Source organism: Rhyacophila brunnea, unplaced genomic scaffold (assembly GCF_057557595.1).
Source record: "Rhyacophila brunnea isolate RB1 unplaced genomic scaffold, BYU_Rbru_1.0 scaffold_20, whole genome shotgun sequence".
NCBI lineage: Eukaryota > Metazoa > Arthropoda > Insecta > Trichoptera > Rhyacophilidae > Rhyacophila > Rhyacophila brunnea.
Window position 1 is genome coordinate 10590868 of NW_028232860.1, and position 24044 is coordinate 10614911.

At 35.1% G+C, this 24044-nt stretch overlaps 1 protein-coding gene across 2 annotated transcripts in view; it reads right to left on the reverse strand.

The window, feature by feature from the left end:
- Nucleotides 1-1086: 1086 nt before the first annotated feature.
- Nucleotides 1087-24044, reverse strand: part of puf (ubiquitinyl hydrolase 1 puf) — a 70801-nt gene continuing 47843 nt past the window's right edge. Inside the window, exons 38-55 of one of the 2 annotated variants that reach the window (XM_085948270.1) lie at nucleotides 23913-24023; nucleotides 23750-23826; nucleotides 22192-22303; nucleotides 21025-21186; nucleotides 20015-20176; nucleotides 19217-19363; nucleotides 18963-19127; nucleotides 17820-18050; nucleotides 17352-17486; nucleotides 14326-14516; nucleotides 12821-13119; nucleotides 11676-11791; nucleotides 11349-11586; nucleotides 10632-10861; nucleotides 7744-7947; nucleotides 4554-4691; nucleotides 2720-2948; nucleotides 1087-2072 (exon numbers count right to left, since the gene is read on the reverse strand). In XM_085948270.1, coding sequence (XP_085804396.1) covers nucleotides 1837-2072; nucleotides 2720-2948; nucleotides 4554-4691; nucleotides 7744-7947; nucleotides 10632-10861; nucleotides 11349-11586; nucleotides 11676-11791; nucleotides 12821-13119; nucleotides 14326-14516; nucleotides 17352-17486; nucleotides 17820-18050; nucleotides 18963-19127; nucleotides 19217-19363; nucleotides 20015-20176; nucleotides 21025-21186; nucleotides 22192-22303; nucleotides 23750-23826; nucleotides 23913-24023 — 3183 coding nt within the window. In that variant the 3' untranslated portion in view covers nucleotides 1087-1836. Of the gene's footprint in view, nucleotides 2073-2719; nucleotides 2949-4553; nucleotides 4692-7743; nucleotides 7948-10631; nucleotides 10862-11348; nucleotides 11587-11675; nucleotides 11792-12820; nucleotides 13120-14325; nucleotides 14517-17351; nucleotides 17487-17819; nucleotides 18051-18962; nucleotides 19128-19216; nucleotides 19364-20014; nucleotides 20177-21024; nucleotides 21187-22185; nucleotides 22304-23749; nucleotides 23827-23912; nucleotides 24024-24044 lie in introns of both variants that reach the window. The other variant, XM_085948269.1, reaches the window with a different exon arrangement.

A 24044-nucleotide genomic window follows, 5' to 3' on the forward strand; every position in this document is an offset into this window, starting at 1 on the left:
GTTGAAGCAAAAAAAAATGATTAAGTTAGCCACAAGTGACTTCGCATTACAGTTTCATTTGAAGATAACTTCTAACTTCTACTGTAACATTTATTTGAAAATTTGCACGGCCTCCTCAGGCATAAAAATGCCCCGTGGAAAGATATTTCCTTGTCAACTTTATGTAGACAACCAAAACCCATAAATTGACTGTTATGTTTAAGATAGATAGTTTTCAAACACCGAGAAATGTCAATAAACAACAGACTTCAAACCACGTAAATGTGAGCCGCTACTTTGCTTTCAAAAAATAATGAACTTGTCACCAATACAACCAAAAGGCTATTCTCAAGAGAAAACGTACTGAGGCTTCCGTCTTTTTCAACAAAATACAATATCCGACCTATGGTAGCAATTAAGACAATAAACCATCACCCTTTAGCATGGAGGCAGGACCTACTTTGAAAAATTGTAACGCAGACATGTCACTTTTCTGTCAACATCTGCTTTACAAATGATATATATAAAAAAAAAAAAAACTATACTCACAGATGGTCCTAAATATCGAGGAAAGACGGGGGAAGAACACACGATGATAGCCTAAAAATCAAATACAACGTCAGCATCTGTCCTCAAGCCACTGCTCTGAAAAGAGGTCTCCATCAACTATCTATATCTATATGGGTTTCTGTCCGAATTTCTCTTTTAGTAGTTAGCCAAGAGGTAAAGAAGGTGTAAGAAGGTATTTGGTACCCATAAACTCTGACTGCGGAAAGAATTTTCAGATATCAAGACGTGTTTACCTTTTTACCTTGCCCATATATAACTATTGCCCGCAGGGACAGAGATTTTTAGTTCTCCAGATGGCAATTATGACATGCCATTAAAAAACAGCTTGTTAATTTTTAAAAAAATCATTTTGAAAAACAGTCAAATCAAAGTTCAAACTACAAAAATGATACATAAGCCACAAAAAATCACACATCCAAATATTAATGTATGACTAAATAATTGATTCTTGTCATCTGTGATAGTTTGGGAAGACCTTAATCTAGCAATGGCTGGACAGTGACTGCCGATGGTATACGATAACAGTAGTTTTTTTTTACTATACTTTTAAATATCCACCGAAGTCGCAACAATAATATTTATACACATTACCGAATGCTCTAATGGTGTGTTTTCATCCGACACTTCTATCGTACATACCTATACATTTAATATAACAAATGTCAGATATAAATGACTACAAATGATATATTCTGACAGAAACAGCAAGGAATATTTTGTCCATTGTATTAAAAATCCTTATGAAATCATTTATAGATTTTGGGAGTGAATAGCGTTTCTTTATATGTATTCATCTACTCACATGTTATTATGACCTTGTATTTATCTTTAAGCTTCTAAACTTCTTTTTTTTAATATCATAATTATTACTGATTTTTTTCAATGAATAAGTTTTTTTTAAATTTATCTGCTGCCATCTATTATCAGGCTAACATAACCTGGGAAGATATAAGAGATCTTGCAATTGATAAAGATTCTTCGAAACACCACGTGGCACCCACCTAAGAAGCGGACATGGACTATGAAGATAGCTGAGGGAAAAAATTTGTCTTTTAATTGTTGCTTTCTGCACCTTACATAATTTTATTCGAGAGTTTTATCAGACACGAATGGTCCATCACTTTGTATAGGTACATAGTAGTACAAAAGAAAGATCACATAGAAGTGTCGGATGAAAACTATGCTTATGAATAGGTATGGACGCGTAACTAGCACGCCCGTTTATAGCCTTGCGAGTGTCATATACAAATATAAAACAATGAAGTACTCTATGCAATAACACAGTAACTATGTTCTATTATCGACAATTTGAATGAGGTGGTGGATTGCTGTGTTGAGTTTGGCGGTGTAGGAGCGAGGTAACTCGGGGGAGGGCGGCTGAGCACCGGCCGGATTGTCTCCCGCCGCCATGGCCATTGAAATGGGCTCCGAATTGTCGGACGGCTTTTCCGTTTCCGCCTCCGCCGGAGCTTCCGATTCAGCGCCTGGGACTTCACTCGGCGCTTCATCTTTTTTCTCCACTTCTGGAACAAATTATATTTCATCAGCAGCATGTTCCCAGAGTATTATGGTCTAATCAAAGCATGAATAAAGCAACGCGTTTAATTTCGCCAATACGTTATGGATTTGCAGACTCGACGACTGAAGCCAATCGTCGTGAGCAGTTATTAACCCTAAATAGCAGTTACACATAATTCAGTTATAAATTCACTCGCTCGGCACTTGTTTTGATTGATTGATAACATGTCAGACACAAAGTGTCCGCCATTCACTGCAAACAAACTTTGTAATATATCTATGTCCTAGTGAGGCTATTCTAACATCTCACTTAACTCCAAAAGAAATAAAAAAAGTGATAAATGTGATAAACATATCACATTTATCACTTTGTGTATTCAGGCAGTTAATTATTGCGGGAAGTGAACCGTCAAACATGTTATCTTTTAACATGATCTCTCATGACCGTACCGACTGTTTTACAGTGAAATATATTTCCAACTGGTTCACGCCTTTCGACCAGATAACACACTCGAGGAATCGATTCTGAACATAATGAAATCAGATTCAAACAGAACCAATAAAAATAAGTATTGAGACGATCGAATTGGTAACTGAGACTGTTCATGTAATTGGAGCCTTAAGCACTCAAATGAATCAATCATTAAAATACCTTGGTTCTCTAGACCAGCTGCAGTGATCCTCTTGAGTAATTTCTGCAGAGTGGACTTAAGGGTGGCGAGCATGTGCTCCCTCTGTGACACCTTGGCGCGCGGCAGAAGAACCTGCAGGGTCCTCACGTCGCCCAGCAGAGGCCCTTCCCAGATATTTACATCGTCAACTTTTGATTCCAACTCTGCTATGAGTCCCCCAACTGATTTTACCGCTTTACACCCTTCAACCTAGTAAATAAATTATATTATTTAGTATATCACATGCAATTAACAGGGGATCATTTAAATAATTCACATTGATTTTAAGTTATAGTGTGGAGCAGTGGCGTGCTGTACTGCCCATAGATGCTTATAGATCAGGGTTGGCGAACCTTTTTAAGTACGCGTGCCAAAATTTCCCAAATATTACTTTTCAACTCTGACGTGCCGAACACATGAGGAAAAAATAGTTTTTAAAAATTCTATTAAAAAAATGATAATGTTGACCACTCACAGAACATAGCAGACATATAGATTTATCATTTTTTTCAATTACGCCATACATTTCGGTCCACCAATTTTGAAATTGTCTGCCAGAATTACTACTATACTAGCTTCACCAAGTTTTTGTTTCTTTTTTGTGTGTAGTCATTTTTTGTGGGTAGAAATGAAATTGTTTGTTAATGTATTAATTAGTTTGGTTCTTATTACATAAATTGACACGAAAATTGCTCTGATCAGATGAGGCATTCTCTCGCTACAGTGGTCTCAAGCATTGTAAATCGATCAAAATTAGAGGTTCGCGCCGCGGCATCCCCAGCTGCCTGATGAGGTTAGTGTGATAATATTATGTACATAATATCATATACATAAAGTCTAAGGACCGACCTATGCAATCATATATTTAAATCAAACGTAATGCTTATTTTTGAAGAGTATTTGCCTGCTATTTTTATACAATGCGATCTGTCATTTATTATTATAGGTATTTTTTTCTCTTCAAACGCGTGCCATGCAAAATCATCTCGCGTGCCATAGGTTCGCCACCCCTGCTATAGATGCCCCGCATCCCCAGAAATAATCAATATAGTGCCTACTATGTAGAGTCTGTATTCTATAAACTGGCATACACGTCACACGGAAAGCATTGTGCCATCGCATTCAACTGTTCCAAGTTTTCAATGGGAGGGAACGAGATAGATAGTGAAGCGCGGGGAAACCGGCACGCCAGCTTATAGAAGACAGACTCTATATCATAATATTATGGGTGGAAGTAGGCTGTTAAGATCCGCAATAAATGGTGCACATTAAATTTTGTCAGTCATTCAGATTTGTTTTCATTGAAATAGGACTACAATTTAAAGATAGTGTTAGTTTTTAAAATTCAATTAAACCCTGCGATAATCAAACCATTATAGATAATAGTCAAAAAACACCCGTCTATCTATAAAATATCTAAAATTAAACAATCAAATCATACATAACTTCGGATATTTTATAGATATGTAGAATAATATTTTTTATTTATTATAATTTGGTTTAGCAAGGCTTAATGAATTTAAAAAAATGAACCAACAATATGTGTAATATGTATTCTTAATCCAACGAAAACAAATAAATATGACTGAAAAAGTGTTCCCTATTTTTGTCGGATCGCCCATCTACTTGAAAACATTTTAGATATTGAAAAAATTCAGAGCGAATCCAACGTGAACGCAGATATCTTAAAACAGCTGTTTTCAAGTGAACAATGAGTATTGAAACTAATTTTCCATTTAAATAGAAATAAAACATGCACTAATTTACTATCATACGATAATTGAACACGTTTGATCATCCGCTAGTAGCACTAACCTTAGGAAAGTATTCCAAGAAGAATTCGTGAACATTCTCATCGATGAGGGTTTCTCTTTCATCAAGAAGAACCAGGTCCATGTAGTCCACCAAGTAGTTGGAGTTGAGGAGCATCCCCGAGTACTTGCGGTCAATATCCTGCATTGAAAATGACACATCATTTTTGTTGAATCGATACAGAGGGATAATTGAAAATAGATTTGAAAAAAAAATCTATTCTATTAAAAATTATTTTCTCCCTATTGGGGTAGAAAAAAATCTAAATAACCTTGTAATGAGTTTTAAGTACTGCCAACTATATAGACAGCAGGAATAATTATGTATGTATGTAATTGAAAAAATAAAAATAGTTGTTTTTTTTATTATGTATACTTGATCCAGAGCATTGAGTGAATGGTAATGCTCAAATTACTCATTGAGTCGGCAAGTCTGCTGTGTAATTTATTCATAACAACCATTCCCTGTAAAAAAACCGTCTGTTCGTATAACTTCCATTCTGCGGGGTGGGGGGGGCATATATTCAACTCGAAAGTGAAAATGGTAATTTACATCTACAGAATAGGTAAAGATGAAGATAAACCTATGCTTAAAGTACACTCGTCTCTCATTACGTTGAACGCAGGTTCAAATCGGGTGAAAAATTATACAAACAAGACCTGCCAATAAACACTATTTGTATCCATACTGTAGATAAATTTATTCTCTACACGCACGGTGGCCTGATCGGCCGTCTCTGAAGCTGTGGGTCAGATTCCGCAGTTGGAAAAAATCCATGTTATAGCGCTGAGCGGGGGAATACTTTCTCTTTCACTCATTCGGAAAACGCATACAGCACAGTCCGGGCGCCCCCACTACCAGGGGCCTCCACCACAGCGTTAAGTAAATGATATCACACAGACGGCAGAGAGGGGGTTAAGGCGATGCTTGACCTTCAGTTATCAATTAGAACGAGTGAGCTTGGCTTCGTCAAGATATCTAATTCACCTAGTTCACTAGAGTAGCCTCGCTTGCACTCTGTAAACGAATAAATGCGGTTAGCCATAAGCCCTATCAGAGTCAAGTAAGTTATTCGATTGAACTAGGTACATGGTCTAACTACGCAGTAGTTTCAGTATAAATAACCCAGCAAACTTATTATACTCTTTTGTTTATCAAATTCTTGTACTGTAAAGAGTTATAAGATAAAATACACCATATATTATATCGTCGGTAATTTTCTACCAACACTTATCTAAAAAAACACAACTTTTCAGGAGAGACAAATAACAACTTTATTCTCGCAGTTTTTAATTGATAAACAATTTTTCTTCTATGAAATATCCATTTGGTATAGTTACACATATTTTCATGAAAAAAATGTTGTTTCTTCAATTTATCGCACTATACTTTCGACCAATCAGTTATATTGTCGAAGATACGAGAATGCGTCGCAACTTTATTGTGAATATTACTGCAGCAAACATGTATCTTCACTTACGAGAAAGAGCTTGAGTATAATCATCTGTCGGAGTTCAGGAGTCGGAGAACACGTAACCCAAGATACGAGTTTATAATATTTATAAAAGTCTTATTGTGATCAGCGGCGGCTCCTCTAATACCATGCAAGTGCTACGCACTGCCTGCATTTTTGAAGACATCGCTCAACTTTTCATTGTTATTCATATGTGTATCACTCACTTAGCGAAGTAGAACATGTAGCAATATTATGAACAATACTTCGTTCATGGGCGCAAAGCGATTGCGATCCAAATAGATTTTCAGTTTGCACAGGATTACAATGAGGTCATTGTATACTTCTTAAACCGTGGTCCAATGTTCCTATGGTAGCGTTGTGTGTAGCATTTTTTACACACTTTCTGATCGGCGCACGAAATTAGGACTCTAGAAACAAAAACGCCAGTTTCTGTTTTATAACAATGTTGGCGAGCTAATTTTTAACAATTTCACATTTAAGATTTAATGAATCGCCAAACTTTTACGAAAATACCAACTCTCGCATTTATTTCTAAACCACTCAAATACATTCATATAATAAATCAAAATTCAAAAAAACACAGCAGCACTACATGGGTAGTAGGTCGTAGCTGAATAATAAATAAGAACGATAAGAGAAACATACTTTTAATGACATATAAATACATTAGAAATAAATCTGAGTTCGAATGAACGCTGATTTACAATATAAATATTACCTATGCAATGTTAGTTTATTTTATAATTTGACTTAAATTAATAATAGTGTGAAATTTAAGAAATAAATATACTGCTATTCACTATTGACAAAGTGACCCAGTGGCGTCATCCGTTTTTAGAACGGTTCAATTTGGCTGACGCATTCATTGTTCGCAGCAGCGTTAAGCCATAAACTGTGACATTTATTTTTCTTTATTGATATTAAATCAGTCAAGTGTTTAAAAACTTTTTTAAGAAATAGAATAAATAAACAAAGACATATTTAATTTATCTTCTGAGAAGTTCGACGTTCAGTCATTATTGTACACTAAGATATTATAATATTAGCTTATTGACACGGCAGTCTTCGGTGATTAAGGTAATCATGAAGAGACGCTTTACGACCTTTACGTGGCTAGGACAAGAGTGTTGCTGATGCCGCCAAAGAGTGTGACACTTCATACCCTTATGGCACAGCCTCAAGGGTTTCGTTGCCATGGCCGGGCCTCCCTCACCCTGCAGCGGTGCTACAAAAGCGACCTACGTGCTGCAGGTCTGACATGGCGGGAGGCGCAAGAGTTGGCGTTGGACCGAGGGAAGTGGCGCGAACTTGTGCTTGCCCTATGCTCCAATGCTGGGTATAGAAGGTAAACCATTGCGCACTACCAAAAAGTGCTATTCTGAAGACCACCGGCCGCCACTGATTGTGATACGAGTTTTTTGTTATTGCTTAAATCTATTATGTTATAAAGTATGTTTTGAGATACGTGTTAGTGGAATATATGCGAATTCAAATTCTGAATTTATTACATCAAATAACTCAAAACTGACAAAAATCGATATACGTGTTTGTAGAAAATTAGCGACGATATAATATATGGTGTATTTTATCTTCGATCAACCCACGACTTATAATTTATAAATAAGGGGGAAGGAAGGAAGAGAAGAATCACACCTCATTATATTATATTTTCAATGTGTTTGATCCAATGCAATCATATGCATCTACGCAACATACCTCTGAAACGTATATCTCGTGCCATAGAGTAGGGAAGAGAGTAAAGCGTAATGGCGCAGCCTCACAGGCGGCCATTGTGGCCAACGTTAAAAGCTGCGAGGTACAGCACCCCCTCTCAACTCCCAGGCGGCACATGGCATCTATTAAAGAGTGGTAGGGAAGGTAAAACGCGCTCAACGCATTATCGTACTCAGGATCCACTCCCTGCAACATATAACAGACAAATGTAACTTTAAAACTTTCTTCTATAAAATTACTATTGATAATAAACTCTTCGTACCTAGCTGATAATATTTGACAATTTTTAAGGAACGAGATTCCATGACAATATAATGAAGACTAAATATATTATGAAATTGAAAAACTGTATGCAAGTAAGTAAATAGCATAAAAATAATGCATATCAAAAAGTACAACCATTGCTTACATTAGGAAATCGAAAATGCCATCTTCGTGATGTCAACTTAGCCTTCAGCTTCATTCGTTCGATGAATGCATTCAAATTTTATAATAGAAATAGTGTACAAATACCTTAGGTAATTCAAATTCTTTGGTAAAAACCTCAGAGTAATAATATAAAGAGAGTGGCTATTGTTCGGCAAAATGAAGCTGTGTTTCTCACATATAACGCACAGTAGAACCTCAATTTTATCATTATTAACTTAAGGGCCAGCTGAAGAGCCCGCCTTTCAAATATAATTCAGTATAAAAAGGACCTCGGCATCGTAACTATGTCAATTTAAATCGATCTTTTCGCAAAAATCACTAATCATCAGAGATTTTATTTCAAGAAATATTATTATTATTACTGATAATTTCTGCCGCGCAGAGAATATTATTATTATTTTATGAACACCTGCGAGATGAAGCCGATCAGAAAACAGGGCTGTCAAAATAATATTAAGCATTCATATTTTTTAAATGTTAATTTCATCATGGTTTTTAATCAAACCTGTGCAAGTACGTACTGATAACTTGGGTGGATTTTGTAGCAAACATACTATTGATATATATACGGGTATATTATTATTATAACCCAATTCAAATTGAACATAGGTTGATACTCAAATACTATTATAGTATGTTTATGATTTCGAGAAAATAATACGATGGTATAATTAATCCATATCAATTATTTGAAAACATTACATTCGCACTTTGCACAAAATTACAAACACATTCGAAGTTTGCCGCACACGTACAGACCACGTGATATTTGTTTACGCAAAATCGTCGCTTTTCAAAATGGCGAATTTGATTACCAGATTTTACTGCGATGAATCAGTATGTTCCTTTTTGTCTTTTTTTATTCGTAGGTTTGTTTACTATGTACACCGAGAAATTTCCATTTATAAACTCGGAAACGATTTTTACAGAAGAGTTTTGGAATATAATGCAACCAAAACTGGAAAAAATTCTATCATGGGTGTTGACTTCCTGAATTAGCTAACCCCAGGTCCATGCCACTACGTGAACCACAGTGGATATTAAGCCATTTCTACACTGGCAACAAGTTGCTGGCAACCTCATTAAATTTTACGATACTTACCATAATTGCTTAAGAAATTTTACAATAATTATCGTAAAATCTAACGAGGTTGCCAGCAAATTAACTTGTTGCCAGTGTGGACCCGGCATTAGATGCACAAAACTTAAATAATATATATTATAAATAAAAATTTAAAATTATAAATATATATTATGATTTATGTCTTCGACAGCCCTGATGAAATAAATGTGAAATATGAGTCGAGTCGGATCAGTCACAGAGCAAATTTATTAACACAAACAACTTTGACACGACCTTTTTATATTAACTAGTAGACCAGATATTATGGACCACATGTTAAAAAATCATATTTTCAATTCTCAAGGCCAATTCTGTAGAACGCCCTCTTAACTATGAAACGTTATTCCATCATGTTGCTTCTCAGTGCGACTATGTAGGTACCAAATTTAAACAAAACATGGTTAAATATAATATTTTCTACTAAATTAACTAAAAATAATTACCACCAACTTTATATTTAACACAAAATCAATTAATTCCAGCAACACGTGCTCGCAGTTTTTAAATGAATGTAATCATTCAAATCAATATTTACCGGCCACGTTTCCAATCAATATTTCATTCAGCCGTAGAAATTCTATCTTACTCTAACGCATCTTGCGGAGGGTTCCATGACAAAATAGAACAGTGACAAAACAGAACATGACAAAACAGAACATGACAAAACAGACGAGTGACAAAACAGAACAACGATAAATATAACTATGACCTTAAAAAATATAAATTTAATACATATTGAAATTGTCCTCTATTATGTTGATAGATTTTTAATAGGACATATTTTCAATACGCCATAATAAATCAAATTATATACCTAATTTCTGCATTCCTAATCGCTAGAAATCAAAATGATTGGGTGACTAGGTACAACGAAATAATGACCTAACCTAACCTAAATAGATTCCACAAAAATTAATGTTTCATTTTTCCCATGGCTGTTCTGTTTTTTCACTGTTCTGTTTTGTCATGTTCTGTTTTGTCATGTTCTGTTTTGTCACTGTTCTGTTTTGTCATGTTGTTTTGTCCGGTTACCCTTGCGGAGATATAAGCATGCCAAATGCGTTCTCATTCACACGTATGATTTGTTTTTGTTCAGGCCTTGGTAAAAACCTTTTAAAATATATAAATTTAAATATGTTAACTGATTTATATCACAAAATTCATTCAATAGAGATCAACCCCAGAGTAATAAACATTGGAATAAGCATTGTATATAATGCATTGAGGAATTTTAAATGTTTAGTTAAAATTTGATGAAAACGAAATTACCTATCGAATTTTGTTCAGTTTATCAAGTGTTAATGGATCAAAAGCATACCTTTCTAGCCTGCAACTGAGCATGCGGAACGCACATCTGGACCATGGGTCTAAACGGCCTGACAGGTTGCGATCCTTTTGACTCAGTGTTACCGCCTCGCACAGGGAAGTAAGGTCCATTAGGGAGGGCGTTGCGGGCGTCTTGGAACGCAGCGTGGCAGTGCGCCAACATCGGAACCAGGACGGCCAACGCCGCGCTGCCCAAAAGGAGCAGCAACTCTTTTATTAGTGCTGGAATAAAACACATTTTTTGTGAGAGAGTGTAGATGGATCCAAACAGACCCAAAATTCTTAATTTTTGACCATTGTACGTCAATTGTTACTAGCTATTTGCTCAACACTATGCTTCGGATGACAAATAGTTATGCTCATTGAAAAATGGGGTAGGTGTATATTATGATCAGGTAAATTCTCATCACATGCATTATAATCATTTAATTAAATATAAATTGCAGAAATACAATATAAATTTTGAAATTTAGACAATTTCTTAATCTTATAGTACATATTGTGTTCTCAACCCATGGGATGCACAATCTCAGATGTTCTAGAAGGGATCACCAACAGTGAATTAAAAACAATATTGACTGGGATTCAACATTATAAATCATTTTTAATTAGTATTGTTTTAATAAAAAAATGTCAAAAATGGAAAAGTATAATATAAATATTTGAATATGTGGTGAATACCGAGTGATAAATTTAGATAAACAAATACCTATCGAGAGAGTCCTCATGTCAGGAGGGTTATATGTGTTAAGTAGGGTAGCGATACGCCGAAGCGCTTCGGGCCAGTCCTTGCAAGCGTGCAGTGCAGCCCTTGCCTCTTTACAGTCGCGACACGCCCTCAGCGAGCGGCACAGTGCCCCCGCCAGTGACAGCAGCTCTCGCAGGTCAGACGCTGCCGCAACACCCCCACCGACTTCGTGATACATTGAGTGGAGAGTGTGCAATGCCTGCAATGAAATTTGTTTTAAATTTGTCTAGTCTTAGATTATAATTAATGGCCAACTTATATAGTTTTTAAAATATCATATATACATACCTCGAATGCCAATTGCAATCCCCCGTTATAGACTATGTACAATCTGTCATCGTCAGTCTCCACTAAAGTACGGAAAGCCGATATCAAAGTTGTCCAACACGTCCTGCCGTTCAAACCTGTAAAACAAGAAATAACCAGTTCATTACTCACATAAGTATACTAACAGGACAACATGAAAACGACCATTTATTTCAATACGCATGGTACCTTTCGACTTCGGGTTACCTTCCAATGAATAAACAATCACCAAAAATCGCAAATAAAGAAAAAGAAGCTTTTTACGTTATTTTTGTTATGATATGAAATTATTTAGCACACGCTTTAAGCACGGTAAACTACACAAATATTAACATCGCTCAGTTGCCATTCCGATTTACTTACTCACGCAATGGCTGCCATTTTTATGTTCATTGTGATTACTTACTTGTGCAGTTATAAACGGTTTTACACAAATTTTACATGATTTTTAAACTACATAATAGGTGTAGTATTATTGGCTGCTTATCTACTCATCATGACGGATTGTTTTTTTATACAGCCTGCAAATTCGCAAATAAATGTCATAGCAGTAGTGTGAAGTTATCTGCAAATGAACCTGCAATGCGACGTCACTTGTAGCTAATTTCATTTGTGGACCAATTGTCCATTTTTTGCTTCAATTTCATACATGTAGGTTCTATCTCTATAAAAGGAGGTTTTCAACATCTTTGCAAATAACACTATGAAATACAAACAGTACGTCAAAACGGCTACCATTTTTTAATGCGCCAACCCAGAGATATGATTGATATTCGTTGACTACCACTGCAACCACACTAAAAATTTCTGGAAAATATAAAAAGTTCAATGAATCCCTCAACCCTGTGTAAACTCTTTGTTAGTAAACTTATTATTAATCTAATTTTCATAAATAAAGACTAAAACCCACTGATTCGACACACCCATTGAGTTCGGTGGATGTACGTGGCAGCGAAGAACTAAGAACCGAGAAGAGTGAAATGAGCTAAGGGAGGCAGTAGATCAACCCTGATATAAAAACTCCACAAGAAAGTTTTCTCGAACATCTTTGTTATTACCATCATAATGAAGTCAATAATGGATGATAAAATATTTTTTATTTGCTTATTTCATTTGGGGGAACTCACCCTGAAGATAGGCGGTGAGCGTACTCCTCCGGAAGGAGTGCACTTCCCGGAGTTCCTGCTCGCTGGCGTCGCCCGTCCTCGAGGCGAACAGCTGCATCAGGCGGAAGAGCTCCTCCACGGCGGCCGCGTACAGCGTGGGGTGTGGTGTGATGTTCTTGAAGGCCCAGTGGATGTTCTGATGCTGGGAGAGGCTGCGGGTGAAGGCGGGCGAGCATTGGCAGCACAGGCGCAGGATGGCGTAGTATGACGGCAGCATCACGCGGTTGTAGGACACCACTTCGCCGTCCTCGTGGTCCGCTCTAGACAATGGGTGTTTTGAAAAAAAATATATATTGGCTAATTCCTTTGGTTTCAGTATGTACTAGTAAATGACATCTTGAAAACTATATTACATTATTGACTTTTATTAGTTTTCGTGACGCTAACTGTTCTGGATCATGACTCATTTTAAATTTGTATCACTCCCTGCATTCCGTCGTCAGCATAGCTAAACGAATTTTGAGGCCCATACCATAGTTAATGAAAGTTGATATTATTGCAATAGTTATATTACACAAGGAAACACATGATGACCTACCATTCCTGAATGGTAGTTTGCGGCAGAGGATGGGTTGATTTGGCGGCACCATCTGGACAATTGTAAACTTACCGCCAATAAAGATTTGTAACTTCCCAGCTCAAGTCAGTGTGCTGTGGCCTTCGGCACGTGCAAGACGCATATTACACAGTTACACACAAGTCCAAATTAACACTTTTAATATCCGTGTATTTGAGATTATAATATAAAGATGTTAATTTATGAACTTTTGCATTGCAATGCGGGACAATTTGTGAGTGTGTTGTTAACATGGTCGAGGCATGCCACTGACTGTTTTGAGTCGTGACGCTACAGATTAATCTAATGCATGAAAAATACACATATGTTACAACAGCAAATAGCCAACTGAAGTCTAATATAGTCGTAACATGACATGTATGTTCATGCATTTTATTCCATGGATGGCGAACATTTTCCCGGAAATGGGTCTAAATTTAAATCAAGTAAAAATTCAATTAATCAGGTTAAGACACTGGTTTAAAACTTGACCACGGCTAAGGCATTGAATGTTGTTTTACATAAGTCTTAATAATGGGGCAAATTCACGCTAACGCAGATATGAAATTGACAACTTTGGTACACCTACAAATTAATGACAAATACTGTATTAGAAAATCCAACATTTTTTCACCGTAACTTTTCGCTTCTTTATTTTGTCTATACTATATTAAGTCTGTGTCAGACAGACATATTGACCACCGCAGGTATTTTGAAATCATTACGCTGATCACTACGTTACCTGTGGATCATGGGTTCGCCATCCCTGTTCTAGATCCTTCATGGCTAAATATTTTGACTATTGATGTTTGCTATTAAATGTTGATAATTTCACTCCATATCATAGCATGATAGATAACATGATAGAGCGTATCTCGAGAGCGTTGTCCCCAAAATATATGATACTCACAGAATATAGTTGAAGGCGATCTGCTTCCCAATGGTGGGATTGGAGACAATTAGCTGCACATTCTCAGGGCAGTCCACGCAGACCGCGTGCCAAAAGGCCAGCAGAGCCTGCTTGTTAGGGTGGACGGGGACGCTCGGTTCGCTCATTCCAGGGTGGAACAACTCCCACAAGTCGCGGAAGTACTGTGCAAACTGATCAAAAAATGTTAATATAATTATAATAATACAGTAAAACCTCGTTAGTAAGAACACTGATAATTCGAAATTTGCCATAATTCGAAATGTTCACAAAAAAAAAGTCCCTTGTACTTTATTTTCATATAGAACCATACCTTTAAGTCAAATTTCGTAATTCATTAATAAAATATAAAAATACAAAAATATTCAATAAATCGTAATAAAGTACACTATTTCATGAGCCAGTCATTGAAAATTGTGAAAGATTTTTCTTAAAACATCATAAATTACTTATTTAAAGAAGTTAATATAAATCATCCTGACATTTTATGACCCATTAATACACACTGAATCAGAAATTTTGTAGTCACATCTATGATCGTAAACAAAATTATTGAAAATAAAAAAAATAAAAATTTTTCAAAATTTTTATATTTTTCCCCCATACATTTCATATTTCATAATTAGAATTATTTTCAATTTTCGGTCCCATGGAATTCGTATTAACGAGGTTTTACTGTATGTGACCAAAAGGGATGTCAACGATGTATAATAAATTATGGTTGGAAATTATTTTTAATTCAAATCTTACAGAGTATTGAAACAGTTTCATAAAATCTCCATCACGCCCACAATAACGTGTGTTCGAAATATAATTTAATTAGTTCAATAAATTACTTGGTTTCCACGTAACCTTAATAATTAATATTGTTTTACATTAAAATTCTCTGCGAATAAATATTTCAGTGGGCCGGCCAATGACTCGATATTTTTTGTTATTAATAAATGCACACAACCTCTAATTGAAGTCTATATCGGTGGCTCTCTAGTTCTGCCGGAGGAGAGAAAAGGTTTCAATGACATTTTTCTCAATTCGAGGGCTTAGTGTCAAACAACACTATCTACAAAAGTGCAACTTTACAGGAGAGCCAAAAAACGTTATTTTAGATTCTTGTAACTTAACGAGGGAAATGTTTATTTAAAACCTAATGTTAATATTTTATAATTTATTGTGTATTGTACATTTATCTTGCTTATGATGATGTTAAAATTTATAGGGATGGTTTTTAAAAAATATGAAAACAAGGGTAACTTATGTAGTTAGCGTTAAACTTTACTGACGATTTAATTTAAGTCAAATTTCGTAATTCATTAATAAAATATAAAAATACAAAAATATTCAATAAATCGTAATAAAGTACACTATTTCATGAGCCAGTCATTGAAAATTGTGAAAGATTTTTCTTAAAACATCATAAATTACTTATTTAAAGAAGTTAATATAAATCATCCTGACATTTTATGACCCATTAATACACACTGAATCAGAAATTTTGTAGTCACATCTATGATCGTAAACAAAATTATTGAAAATAAAAAAAATAAAAATTTTTCAAAATTTTTATATTTTTCCCCCATACATTTCATATTTCATAATTAGAATTATTTTCAATTTTCGGTCCCATGGAATTCGTATTAACGATGTTTTACTGTATGTGACCAAAAGGGATGTCAACGATGTATAATAAATTATGGTTGGAAATTATTTTTAATTCAAATCTTACAGAGTATTGAAACAGTTTCATAAAATCTCCATCACGCCCACAATAACGTGTGTTCGAAATAAATATACAATAAATTACTTGGTTTCCACGTAACCTTAATAATTAATATTGTTTTACATTAAAATTCTCTGCGAATAAATATTTCAGTGGGCCGGCCAATGACTCGATATTTTTTGTTATTAATAAATGCACACAACCTCTAATTGAAGTCTATATCGGTGGCTCTCTAGTTCTGCCGGAGGAGAGAAAAGGTTTCAATGACATTTTTCTCAATTCGAGGGCTTAGTGTCAAACAACACTATCTACAAAAGTGCAACTTTACAGGAGAGCCAAAAAACGTTATTTTAGATTCTTGTAACTTAACGAGGGAAATGTTTATTTAAAACCTAATGTTAATATTTTATAATTTATTGTGTATTGTACATTTATCTTGCTTATGATGATGTTAAAATTTATAGGGATGGTTTTTAAAAAATATGAAAACAAGGGTAACTTATGTAGTTAGCGTTAAACTTTACTGACGATTTAATAAGAAATTAGAAAAGATTGACATAACGTTGTTTGACTATCATGTAGCCGTAACTGTAAAATAACGTTATCTCAAAAAAAAAAAAAAAAACACTTTTTTGTAGATAACGTTGTCTGACTTTAAGCACTCAAATTGAGGCTACTACATATTTGCAAACACGGCTAATTCCAATATTGTTGAAAAGTTAACCTGAAATGACATTTTGTAAAGAAAAATACACTTTAAGGGGGGACATGCTCAGCATAGGTCAAAATGGAGCTTTTATTCTATTTTCAAAGCATGATCCTGGACATTCCTTAAACGTTGTAGATAATCTATTTATATAATTTTGAAGCCTTATTATTCTTTATATTTATTTTAAACATTTGATGACTGCATAAAGTATTTTTATTACATAAAATAGTATTCTTTTAAACCTCTCGCTCTAATATTTTAGAATATAGTCATATTTCAGTACATAAATGTGCAGTGGTGTTAAGATATTTTACGTTTATTAATTTTTAAACGCATTTATAAAACCATCAGTATAATTTATGTCGACATTATTATAGTGAAATATTTACGATAAAAAATTATATTGATAATCTCTGTGATCCCAAATTTGACAAGAATTAGGCATTTTATTATTCAAAAAATGACGTGTTTGCAAATACTCGCCTCAATTTATCTTTGTATGATACAGTTTGCAATCTTAGAATCCTGAATCTCGGGATCGCACATGGTTTGTTGAAACTTGTATTATGTTCGTAGCCTTACCATAATCTTTTCCATCTTGGAGACTAAGCAGTAAGACATAACTCCGAAGTATGCAGTAAGTTTGGTCGGTCCATTAGTGACAACGTCGATATACTTTTTGGCTGCCTTCAGCTTTCCTAACAGCATGGTGTACACCTGTTAAAGAAATCAAATAACAAACGTGAAAATGGAGATAATATTGAATTATGATACATAACTCCTTTTCTCCTGTATAATGACAATTTTTTGGGCTTTGTCGGATTATCAAAAAAAAATGCATTACATGTATGTTTGGATCCACTGCATGCACCTAATGCAATGTACAAATAGCTGACAAACATCCCTTGTAAAATAATGTATGGAAGTAGTCAAAATATTCTGTGTTATGTAAGTCAACCCCCTTGGCAAGTACACTTAGCTTTCTGCCATTCATTAACTCAAGTTGAGAGGTTACAGGCTATAAATATATAACGCCATTGAATCAATTACCTGATGAAGCATGACGTACGCCTCTTCTCCCAGCATGACATCTTTGTTAGCCGAAACACACCTGGTGTTGGATTTGTAACCCTGGCGGAAGTGCACCGACGGCACCAGAGACACCAGCAGGATTGCGGCCGACGACCTCACCCTCTGGTTGATGTTGTCCATCAGGTACGGCTCCAGCCACATGTCAGCCGTCTCCAGCACCCAAGAGTGGAGCATTTTGTTACGCGGTGCCTGCAACACAAAAATTGTTACACATCGCTCTTTCCTTCTATTTTACTTCAGTCACGTATTTTTCTCTCTTGAAATGAAACTATTCCATGTGCGGTATAGCAAAATCTTTGGTAGAGTAAAACCGGTTGATGTGTAAGGAAAAGCAGAATCATAAAAAAACCAACGACTCTCAAACACTCGAACATTGATAAAAAGTTTCATTCTTTGAATTTCATAATCTAATCGAATGCTGATAATTGAATTGATATCTATAAGCTAGAGGTAAACTACAGCAGGTCTGAATTTTATGTAATTGAGTTATTAACGTATTGACATAGCACTAACTTCTAATATCTTTGATAATAAAGAAAAACATTAAAATTATAGGTAAACTTCAAAAAAACCATTTTGGGCATTGTATTTTTAAAATAGAAAGAACACAAAACAAAAAATATATTGACTGTAAAAAGAAAAAAGGACAGAACCATCAGTTTTTTCAAAATAGGTTTTATTGGATAACACTGTCTAAATACAAGTACATGTTGTGTCCAAAGGATGTAAACTGCAAATGCCGGTTTATTATCTAAATTTGGCTGGCAATTTAAAAAAAAAAGATAGAAGTGAAGTGGGAAAAACAGCTTAACCAGCTTTTTGTTAGTTTTTCTTTAATTAACTCAATAATATTAATATCAGATTAGGCATACAAAAACCAAATTACTTTGTATTGACATTGACAGCAAAAATGTTTTTGTGCTTCCTGTAAGATTTGATTTGTGTGGATTATGTCCTTTTTCCTTTCTACATTCGAATTATGCAAGTAATTAAAATCTTAAATATATCTGATATTTAAGGCCTAATAAATCACTAATTTGTCTCTACTCTATAGTTTACCTCTCATGTAAAGATATATTATCCGACAGAAAATCATTTTACCTGCATAGAAAGCCAATCGATGGCAGCATGCGGACATGCTTTAGCTGCTTCCCACAATCGCTGCACAACCAATTGAGTGAAACACGGAAGACCTGACACGCCCCCTCCGCCGCTTCCCCCTCCTTCCACAAGCAGGGACAGCAACTTGAAGAACGGCTGACAAGTCTACAACATAAAACATTATAATTATATATTTGATTTATAAAGCTTTACTATCCGTATGACATAACTGTGCTATCTAATTGTTGTACAACCTCTGTATGTTTGGTGATGGCTTGGAATATCATAGAGATGATGAGCTGGGCAAGTCTATCATTCCACCGGCACATTGCGTGGATCAATGTTTTGGTTTGCTGCAAATTCAGGCAATCGCGTGTCTGCTGGTACAGGAATGGGAAACCCTGCAACACAAAATTATATACGTAAAAAGGATGAGTCTTTCCAAGGGCAAAATTAAGCATCTGGGTATTCTGGTAATTTGGTTTAAATAATTTTTTCAATACATTTCATAAAACAGATTCAGTTTCTAACTTTGTAATGCTCAAATTACATTGCCAGACTCCCACACTGATCGTGAAATGTTAAATTCTAATGGATTCAAGCTCTGTACTATTCCATTTAAGTCATTTTTTGCGACCCGGGTTTCGCCTTTCGGCATCTTCAGGCACCGTGTACACTCACCAAAGGTAAACACACACTGACAACGAACACTCTTAACTCTAGCTTATATAATAAATCAATACAATAAAGTAGGTAAAAACTCCATTACCTACCTATCAAGTCAAAGGTCACAAAAAATATAATAAACAAATTATGAATAGTTGAAGTGTCAGTAAAAAACCTAATTAGTAAAAACCCTATATTATTAATAACAATACACTCGATAGCATATTATAATAAATCGTCAAAACCTAATAATAAATTAAGTTACCTTTGACATAGACGTTAATTAATAATCTATCGACTATTGGGGAATTCGAGCAAACCAGCATACATATTTTCCAGATGTTAGTGAACTAACTTTGTCAAATTAGTGAGAGAACTCGACAAACCTTGCCGCCCTGTAGGGCATTTTGATCCTTTGAAGTGAGATTCAAGGTTCTGTGGCAGTCTCTGGATCGCTCCACGAGCCCAGCGACGAGCGCCACCATTTTATCGAGAGCGGCTGGCCTCAATTTGTCACCACCGCCTTCGTCCGAAGAGGAACCATCAGCCTGGAATAAAACAACAAATATAGTGGTGCGAAATTGCGGCGGTTGCATGTATATTCAAGAACTGACAAGACTTTCAAGGTACTGTCCAACAATTTCTTCTTGACTACGTGTTAAAACTGTGAACTAACAAGCTCCTCCCATTTTTAACCGCACTACCATTATAAACTAACAAGCCCCTACTATTTAGTCGACAACAGCGCCTTCCGGCTTGTGTCTAAATCTTCTTGTTGGACAGTAATCATCCAAAGACGTTAAAGAAAGCAAGGGCAAAAGCAAGTACATATTACAATACATGACGGGATATCTGGAACGTTTGTGCTGTGGTAGAATTACTAGCGACAGAAAAAATAATATTTTGAAAATTGGCACATGTTGGCAATGCGTATAGCCGCCATTTTTGGCAGTTGATGTTTCGGATGTTTCCATAATATATATCGACTGTAGAAAAGAAAAAAAAAGTAACCCCCAGATTTTTCAAAATAGGTTTTATTGGATAATATCGTTATACACGACTAAAAGACGTTGTGTCCAAAGGATCTAAGCTGCAAACACTTATTATTATTTAAATTTAGCTGGTAATTTAAAAAAAAAAAAAGGAATTAAGCGGGAAAAACGACTTAACTTTACAAATCATAACAAAAACATTTTTGTGCCTCCTGTAAAATTAGATTTGTGAGGATTACATCCTTTTCCCTTTCTATAGATTCGATTTTTGTGGTTGTTTATCTATATATTCTAAATAATTACTAGTTCTGTGTACACTTTGGATTCATTCTGTAAAGAGAATATATTTTTCAACATCTTTGGCTATTCCTAAATCCACTAAAGTGTGATATATAAATTGTTACCGTTGATGTGGAAGTATGGCCGAGGTAAAATGAAACCATCATGGATATGGCGTTGGCTTTCAATAGGAACTGGCTTTCTTCTTCCCCCATCTTGCTGAACTCGTACAGCAAACTAAAATACTCCGTCAAGTGACGCAAATGAGCTTTGGCACCATTCTCCATCTACAAACAAACAATTAATTTCGCCATGTATTGAAAACATTCAAATTTCACTAACATTATAAATGCATTAGACCGAAGCGACATTTGTTACCCAGCACAATTCTCTTTTTAATTTCAATCTCCGCACCAGTCTCACTGTGAATGGAAGCCCCAGGTACACATGATTCATGACCTTCTTAAAAGCGCTGATGGGCGCCCTAAAAGTATCACAACCATATAAGTATTTGACTTTCTCCACATTAACAGTGAGTCCTACCTAGTGTGCCTGCATTTTCCTTCACAAATACTTCTCCGAGATTATTTTTGTTCAGCATATGATGTCAATGTCATCCGCATATACTAATATTCAACACAATTAATTATACCATTTATAAAATTCTGAGTTGCTTGATTAAATATTTTTTAATTTACACACAACAGCAAACATAATATTAAAACTGCACAAAATAAATTGAAGAATTATAAATGCACAGTTGATTATCAGTGGTTTAATTGAATAAATCTATACACTGCGGATATAGTGAACCTAACATCTTATACAATGGCATTAAAACATGCTAATGACAACACTATGTCAGGCATGAGAGACGTTAAAATTTGTCATTTTTTTCTGCATCACTATACTATGCTCAAGTATTAAAATCAATGGTCATTAGTACTGGTGTTAATATCAGTACTTGAGTTGCTTTTGTTTTGCCGTAAATGAATACTTATTATTACTTTCTTGAATACCGTACACAATACCTGGTAGCCAATAAACAAATTTGACAGATGTCACTTGCGTTTATCAATTTTTCCAGAGATAGTAGTTATCAAAGCTTAGATTTATAACCTAATAGGTGCTAGATGCATAGACTATAGCTAGGTCTATGCATCTCACCCATAGTAAATAAATTAAATTAAGAAAATCAAATCATTAAGAAAAACTACAAATAGGAAACTAGGTATTTATAAAGTATGTATGTATATGATAATAATTAAATTGTTGTTAGGACTCACACTCACCAAGCACAGTAGCATTTTAATAAATTTGGTGACGCAGGAAGCCTCTCCAAGCAGGAGAGAGTCACTGTCGTCCTCATCACAGCCTTGTAAGTAGAGTGAACAATGACTAGATCTAAAAACATATATAACAAGTTGTATTATTCACCTGTCTCACCATTACTCAAGTCAACTTTAAATAGCATATGACATAAGACATAATATGACAACTATTTCAAAAAACCAGTAAGTCCACATATGAGGTGTCTAACAACATTTTCATACAACATGTAATGATCTATAATTTCTAAAACCTACCTAAAGCATACAGAATATGACTGAAGCCAATTGATTAAAGTGCCGATATCATATTTTAATAATTTTATTTTGCTTATATTTATAGTATAAAGTATAACGGGTTGCTTAAGGCTTATACTTCAGCTGGGGCATGGTCTAAAAAGATCGTGACTACGCGATGTGTAGATTATGCAAACGACACGTGCAGAACAAAACATAATTTGTCATAAAAATTTAACATGCGTCCATTTAATGTTATGTTTATTGTTATATTAGTAATAATAATAATAATAATAATATATTCATTGACATGTTTTCTTTTTCAAGTAAATGGGTAACGTTTTTTAGTCATCTTTACACGATTTAAGAATATATTCCTCCGACGCCATCACAAAACAAATTGACGTGTTCACAGCTCGACTGTCGCTCTCCGATTGGCAATGAGTCCGAAATTTCGTCGCACCTATTGTTGAAAATTATTTGCCGTTTCACTGAAGTATGGTCTTAATAAAAATGGGAATATTTAAAATTTCAATATAGAGTACAATGGAAAAAGATGCTCACATTTAAACTTCAACTTACTATTGAAACACAAAAATCTTATTTACTACAAATATAAGATAGTATATAGAAATAAAAACTAGAGATCGCAAGAAGTACCTTTCTCAAAATGAGACGCCTCTTTAGCAATCGAGACCTTAACCTAGGTATGAGACTGGTACATTGTTATGTTCTCTCAATTCTTTTCTATGGTATGGAAGTATTAACGCTAAACCAAGAGACGTCACGGAGAGTTGAAGCTTTCGAGATGTGGCTGTATAGACGTATCCTCAAAATTCCTTGGACTGACCGGGTGACAAATGTTGAAGTTCTCAGTTGAATAGGAAAGGACCGAGAAGTCTGCGTAGTATCAAAACCAGGAAACTACAGTACCTCGGCCACATTATGAGAGGACAAAAGTACAGCATTCCCCAACTTGTCATTCAAGGAAAGATTAATGATAAGCGTAGCAGAGGACGACACTGCATTTCGTGGCTTAAGAACCTCCGTTATTGGTACAAGTCCGGCTCCACTGAACAGTTCCGGGGAGCTAAGATCGCCTTGATGATAGCCGACCTCTGCTAGGGGATGACATAATAAGAAGAAGATTGAAATGTATACTTTGTCGGGTTTTGAAAATATACGCCTCACGATCATGTTACAATCATTAAAAACTTATAACAGTTCAACTATAGTTTTCCCTATAATTGCATAATATACTGAGCAATCTAATATGAATACTTACCGTAATCGTTGAATCACGTGAATGCACAGCCTTTGAAACATTTGCCGGACCATCTGATTCGGGCATTTGATCAAGACCTGTAAAATGGTTACATTGATTAATTATAATAATTTACAACAAAATCGTAATAAGTAGTGTATTCCTATTTCTTAATGATAGTTACCTGCATGGGCCACCAGGTGTCACTGGACATGTGGCCGAGAAACCATTCCGAAGCTGCAGCAGATGCGTTGAATTGTTTTGTGACTAATTCTACCCATGACACCATTGTGGGCTACAAGAATAATAAAATATA